Raw genomic sequence first — 6913 nt, 5'->3', positions numbered from 1 at the left:
GAAATCTCTGTCAGAAGAATGAACAGCAGTAATTGTCTGAGCAGCCCTGGGACACGGGGAGGACAGCATCTGCCAGTCTGCCTTGCATTGTCTTTACCAGAAATATTATTTCCATATGCTGCAATCTAGAGTATGAGATGCATCAACTAACTTGTCAAAACTGCAAGAAAGGCTTGTGGGGGGAGGGGTTGGTTTGTTTGGGATTTTTTGGTTCCTATTGGACTCTGATTATCCCTTGCACCAAAACTGGCATGTCATGGTAATTTAGGAGAAATAATAAAATCTACTTCCCGTAGTTCTTTGGGTTAGGGCGGGCAAGGGGAAAAAATGTATCAAATGTATCAAAAGACAAGCTCAATAGTATCAGGAATCCTATCCATGTGTAACTTTTTGGTCTCTTGACAGTTTTACTGAGCCAAATGCTAAGTATAGACTGCAATTATAATAGATGGCTCATGCTCAAATGTCAAGGTACTATTTTGGGCTCAGTTTTTTAAATAAAATAAATTCAGTCGCAGTAGTTAATGGAGAGAGAGGAGCTGTCTCTTCTGGAAGGATCAGCAGTAGGAAAGCATGTTTCATTTTATTGGATGTGGTCCTGTGCTGAGGACTTGCCTGCATCTGACTCGGACTTTCATGTGGGTCCTCTCTCCTCACCCTTAAGGGAAGTCTCCTGGCATTTTTTTCCCTGACAGCCCCCCACATCACAACTTGGCTGTTCCTGTGCCTCATGTAATTTGTCACTTCCAGTGCTTGCAGGCAGTGTAAAAAAGTTGATGAGCAATTACATTCATGTCAGCGGTGGCAATGGGTTTCTTCCTATTCCTGATGTGTAGCTGGTCTTGTGTTTGCGAATACAAGAAATCTCTATATTTAGTTGGCTTTTGTTTTGTTTGACAAGAGGGTGGTTTTGAAAGAAAGTGTATATAAAATGGGTAAGTTTATTTTATTTTCTACCACAGACCTCTTGAAGTATTATTTCAAAGCTGACCTGTGTTAACTGCTTGAGATGCCTGCACCATGAATTTTTTTAAATAACTATTTGGCACGCACCTCTCACAACTTTCTGAGGAGATGTAGACGTATTTGCAGAAGTATTAATTATGCCATCTGGTAAGCCACACACACCAAACTTTCTGGAGCACATTTCCTTGTAAACTTGCGCTGTTTTCCCAGGGAAGATCACTATACCATTGTAACCATGGCTTTCTGAAGGTTTCTGATTTAAATAACCACCTTCTCCCCTCTCTGGTTCAGTCATGACCAGCCAGAGCTTCTGAACCCTCGGTGTCCCTATGCTTTTAACTGATTTTTACATTTTGGCAAAAGTTTAGCACTAATGATGGTTGTCCGAAATGGCCTTTATTCCACTGGGGTTTGTTGAGACCCTTGCAGTTTCTTCTTCCTCTGGTGTTGCAACGGTGTGGGTTTGCTTGTAAATAACTTGGTGCAGTTTTGGACAGTGAAACCAGGTGTGGACAGCAGCTGTCTTTGGTACCAGGGTGCAACTAAGGTGTCTTTTGGGGCTGAATATCATCCATCTTTTTCTCCTATGAAAATTTGATTACAAGAACATAAAATGAAGATCTTTATGCTATTTGTAATCAAATTCAGGGCTTATTCCAGGTTCATAAATTTCCCCCTCTTGTTTGGTAAGGATGACATTATTGGGAGCCTGTAGCTTTTCTTTAATTGCTTGAGATACATACCATTACCCTACCTTCACGAATGCTATTCGTGGAATAAAAATTATTTGGGGAGCTTCATCTATTACAGATTCATGTCAAGGAAAAAAAAAAACTTTCCAGAAAATACTTGTGAAACCTGCTGTGTTCAATTTTTGTCCTAAGAGAATCAGAGTCTGTCTTCTCAGCAAGCATATTCTTTACTTAAACTTAGTAGATAATGTTTCTTTATTTTTATTTAAGATATGATAATGACAATTGGGAATGAACAGCAAGACTAGTTACCTGTTGTCTTCACTTGCAGGAAGATCCCATGTAGTCTCATGTAGATCCCCTTTATTCATTCAAAAGTTTAGTCTTCATTCCAGATACAGTTGATTCAATCAGACAACTACATTTTTATTATTCTTGTACTTACTCTGGTTTCATTCTCTTTTTTTGAGGGGTGGGTAGGGGGGAGGTGTGTGTTTGTTTTTTAAAAAGTGCCCAATTAAAAAAGGAAAAAAAAACTTTTTCCTTGGCAATATCACCTTTCATAAGACTGTCCCCAAGAAGTAGAATAGTGTGTGCTAATCTGCATGGACTTGAACAATTCAGTATTGGACCTTGTATTTCTTAAAAGCTCTGTGTCCTTTGCAAGATCAGGGGGGATCTTACCAATGTACAGAAATACCTGGAGGGAAGGTGCAAAGAAGAGGGAGCCGAACACTTTTATTTGGCATCCCTTGACAAGAAAAGAGGCAATGGGCACAAATTAAAGCGTGTGAAATTCAATCTGAACACAAGTAAATAGTTTCTGCTGTGAGGGTAGTCAAACAGTGGAAGGTGTTGCCCAGAGAGGTTGTGGAGTCTCTGTCCTTGGAGGAGATACTCAGAAGCCGCCTGGACAGGGTCTTGGGCAGCCAGTTCTCACTGGCGCTGCTTGCGCCAGGGAGGTTGGACCAGATGACCTCCAGAGCTCCCTTTCAGCTTCAACCATTCTGTGATTCTGTGAAACCTCTCTCCAAGGAACGTCTGTTCCAGAGTACTTTCAGAGTTGGTATAGCAAGAGCAGCTGTTTCATGGAGTAATTCTGCCAAAAATGTGCAAAGTAACTTACGCTTTTCCTTTGCATTTCAAATGGAAGGAGCAGTTATATACATGACTTTTTTGAAAAGAAGATGTTTGCCCAATTTTTGCAATAACTTAAATAGTTGCTGTTAGTCACCAAGGTTACTTGAATGTATTCCTAATATATGGAAAACTCAATGTGAATCAGTGAGGTACAATTTCAAAGTCATGTAGCAAACAGTGTTGGTGCATTGGGGCTGGGAAGAGGTCCACTCCAGGACCTCTTCCAGGTTTGTCAAGTACTGGTACAATTATAGAGTTTATCACTTTATTCATCCCACGCCTTTCTTCTTCTGGATTGTGATTTGAATTTGACACAGTCTTTAAAACTTCCATTCTTCTTCCTATCTACTTTCCTTTCCTCTTCGTGGTTTTTTTTTGTTTGTTTTGTGATTTTTTTTTTTAATTTGTTTGGTGGTTTGTTTTATTTTTTTTTCCTTTAATCATAGAATCATAGAATCATTAAGGTTAGAAGAGACCTCAAAGATCATCAAGTCCAACCGTATACCTGATGCCACTAAACCCACTAAACCATGTCTTGAAGTACCACATCTAAACGTTCTTTGAACACTTCCAGGGACGATGACTCCACCACCTCCCTGGGGAGCCCGTTCCAATGCCTAACTACTCTAACAGTGAAGAAGTTCTTTCTAATGTCCAGCCTGAACCTCCCCTGGCGCAACTTGAGACCGTTTCCTCTCATCCTGTCGCTAATTACCGGCGAGAAGAGCCCAATCCCCACCTCACTACAACCTCCTTTCAGGTAGTTGTAGAGGGCGATAAGGTCTCCCCTCAACCTCCTCTTCTCCAGGCTAAACAACCCCAGCTCCCTTTGGTGCAAATTGAAAGCACAATCTGGCGTTACAGTCCAGAGGGAACAAAGTAAATTCACTGAGTGGCTAATATAAGTCACTTTTCCTCTTGTATGGTAATTTTGTGTGTCAAAGGCTGCTATGTAGCTGAAAGGTCAGGTGATCCCTTCTTTCAGCTACCATGATCCCTCTTCAGTACCTTCTTTTCTAAGCATTCATGAGGTCTTAAGCACTGTTGTTTAGATGCCTGTGCTTGAGCTTAGGAGTTGCTCCCTCCCATCCTCTGGATTTACAGCTGTGTTTTTAGTGAAATGTATGAACAGACATGGTCCATGGGTCCTTCCGTGAAATTGCCCTTGCCTATCTATTCTGAATGCTTTGTAATGCTATAGGCAGTCTTTATTTAAAGATACTTGCCCTGTGTAGGGTCCTGTTCTTAGCAGCCTTGGCAACTGAGCCAGTTTGCTGAATTTTTTTTTTTTTCCTGAATATTTAAAAAAAAACAAAACCCTCTACTCTTTGCCTCTTCTTAGGTGGCTATTAAAGGAATTTTTTGAGGAGGAGGGTAAAGAAGGTAAACACACTTTTTAAAAAGTTCTGTTTATACTGGGGAGGCCTGAAAACTTAGCCTTTAGAAATGGTGAGAGAGCAATACAAGTTATTCATAATTTTTCAGGAAGTTAATTTAACTAATCAAAAAAACTTCGAAGGTTTTGAAAACTACTTTTATCCTGAATTGGGATGAAAATAATATTTGTGGGTGTGAAATCGCCTTGTTTTTTAGAACTGGAAAGTGTTGAGAGCAGCACCATCCTGGCAGGGCTGGCAGTTGGGTGGTCGGTGCTCTGGGAGGGAAGCCAAACAGAAAACCAGCAGGGAAAGGGCACATTTTCCTGTCAGCTCTTTTTTCCTTTGAAAGTTGAGAGAAATGTACAGAATCCTGCAAACACCCTCTTTTCTACCACCTGAGCAAAACCAACATTGTCAGACACACAGAGAAAAATCTTCTGTCAGCTCTGAAGGTAACCCTTGGCTTTTAGAGTAGGTGGGATTTAAACCCTGGTTAGCAGTGGGAAGGTAGGAGTTAAATGATCGTTTGTTTTGTACAACTTGTCAGTTAAATCTCTTATCCAAGAAGCAACTGTCAGAACAAGTTGCAGGTTTTATTTCCTCTGCTGCTGCTGTTTATTTAAAAGATTGCTTTGTGGGTAGGTATTTTAGTTTGTCATACAGCTCATATGTTAAATCATAAAGAGATACCAAGTTCTTTTCAAAATACCTGATGATAGCTGCGCAAATGAAATGGCAATTAACTTGCTCTTTTACCTCTTTAACTGACTCTTTAGAGTGCATTTGTGTAACTTCCACTCTTCTAACAGAATGAAAATACTCACGGATACCAGAATATGTAACCAAATATTTCTTTATCAAGCAGTAAGGTTAGAGTGCCAATGTCACATTGTAGATCGTTTGTTTCCTGACGGTGACAGTGCAGTCTCATGAGATGAGGTGATAACATTATGCTGATCTGTATGGCGAGAGATTTGTTACAGGGCAAGAGTAGCGTGGCTACAGGGTTCCTATAGGAAGATGAACCTGAGCTCAGCATAGAGTAGCAACTCCTCTGCCTTCTGCCCTCTCCATTTCTCTCCACAGAACAAAAAGATACTCAGCAACTGGGTGCAAGCAGAAAACGACGTGATTCCTTGAATGTGCTTTGCAGTTATTATATATAGGTAGAAGGCAATGGCTGTCTTTACACTTAGTGCTAACTGAACAGAAAGTACTAATGCCATATTGTCTGGCTTATTCCCTGAAGGGATTTCTGAAATCCTTTCAAAATCTATCCACCCCTACAGAGATGTGCAATTGTGTGTTCTCTCTCATACAACTACTAATTTGCAGGTATAAATAACATTGTGCAGATTCTGGGAATGAGAAACATAAATTCGTAAAAGTAAACCAGGGGTGGTATGCATTTTAGATGCTTTTAGCTTAGGTTCAAGCTAAGTTTATCTTCTATCTGGAAATACTGGGGTGGTAAACCACCACCAAATCCACACAATTTGGCGGAGGGGGAACCTGTCTGGCTCCCCTCAGCAGTAACTGGCTGATCTTTTAAGCTTGTCAGAGGGCTGCTGTTCCCATGCAGTCTGTGCTACTGGTCTGATTCTTAATCAGCCATATGCAGTGAGCTGCAATCCCTGAATGTGTTCGGCAGTAGTTTTTGATAACAGTCTAATGAGAGTGAACTCTCTTCCCCACTGAAATGTCACTAGGTTTGAGAAAGATGCTTGAATTTTGTGAAAAACTGTAGAAGAGAATTATATTTTTGACACTGGGCTTGGAGCATGAACTGAATTGCCAGCAAGAGACTACGGAAGTTGGAGAAAGGGCTACAAAGATGATTAAGGAACTGGAGCATCTCTCGCTGTGAGGAGAGGTTGCAAGATCTGGGACTGTTCAGCCTCCAGCAGAGAAGGCTCAGGGGGGTCTCATCAATGTGTTGTGTAAATACCTGGTGGAAGGAAATGAAGAAGAAACAGCCAGTCTTCTCAGTGGTGCCCGCTGACTGAACAGCAGCATAAAGTAAAACACATGAAACTTCATTTGAATGCAAGAAAACACTTTTTCTTTTTGCTGTGAGGGTGGTCAAAGACTGGAGCAGGTTGCCCAGGATGCTTCTGTGGAGATGCTAAAAATGTAGCTGGATGTGGTCTTGGGCAACCTGCTCCAGCTGACCCTGCTTGAGCAGAGGGGTTGAATCAGAAGCTCCCAGGAGAGGGAGGTCTCTTCCAACTTAAACAGTTCTGCAAAAGTTTTGTTGTTTTGTTTTCAACACTATATTAACTTACCAGTTACGTAGATTGACTTCAGCTGTCTCAATATGTGACAGGTTACACTGCGCTCTTCATTACCATATAAATATGAAGCATATCTAAACAATTTACACTTTTTTTTTTCCTCTCTGCTTTCTAGGTTCTGGGAACGCCTACAAGGGAGCAAATTAGAGAAATGAATCCAAACTATACTGAATTCAAATTCCCTCAGATTAAGGCACATCCATGGACTAAGGTGAGTCTATATGAACTGAATAATAAAGACATGTGGGCTGAAATTAAAAATTCAAGGAGTTCAGTTTGTTTAGTGATTTAGGGGCTTTCAGTCTGAGTGCCTTTAGCTAAGCTGGGGACCTGGTAACTTTTGATGTAGATAAGGAGAAGGTATTGAAGCAGTGCACTGTAATGTCTGTTGGTCTGGGGTTTTTTGAGGTTGCCTACAGGTGGGGGTTTGTTTTGTTTTTTA

General features: G+C 40.9%; 1 protein-coding gene across 1 annotated transcript in view; it reads left to right on the top strand.

Moving 5' to 3' along the window:
• Nucleotides 1-6913, top strand: part of GSK3B (glycogen synthase kinase 3 beta) — a gene marked incomplete at its 5' end in the record, with an annotated part of 53255 nt that overhangs the window by 19861 nt on the left and 26481 nt on the right. The window contains one exon of the mRNA XM_009708848.1: nucleotides 6587-6682. Coding sequence (XP_009707150.1) covers nucleotides 6587-6682 — 96 coding nt within the window. The remainder of the gene's footprint in view (nucleotides 1-6586; nucleotides 6683-6913) is intronic.

The sequence above is a fragment of the Cariama cristata genome, unplaced genomic scaffold, assembly GCF_000690535.1.
Source record: "Cariama cristata isolate BGI_N322 unplaced genomic scaffold, ASM69053v1 scaffold4971, whole genome shotgun sequence".
Classification (NCBI taxonomy): domain Eukaryota; kingdom Metazoa; phylum Chordata; class Aves; order Cariamiformes; family Cariamidae; genus Cariama; species Cariama cristata.
Note: the sequence above shows the minus strand (reverse complement) of the source record. Positions and strands in the feature narration are given on the sequence as shown.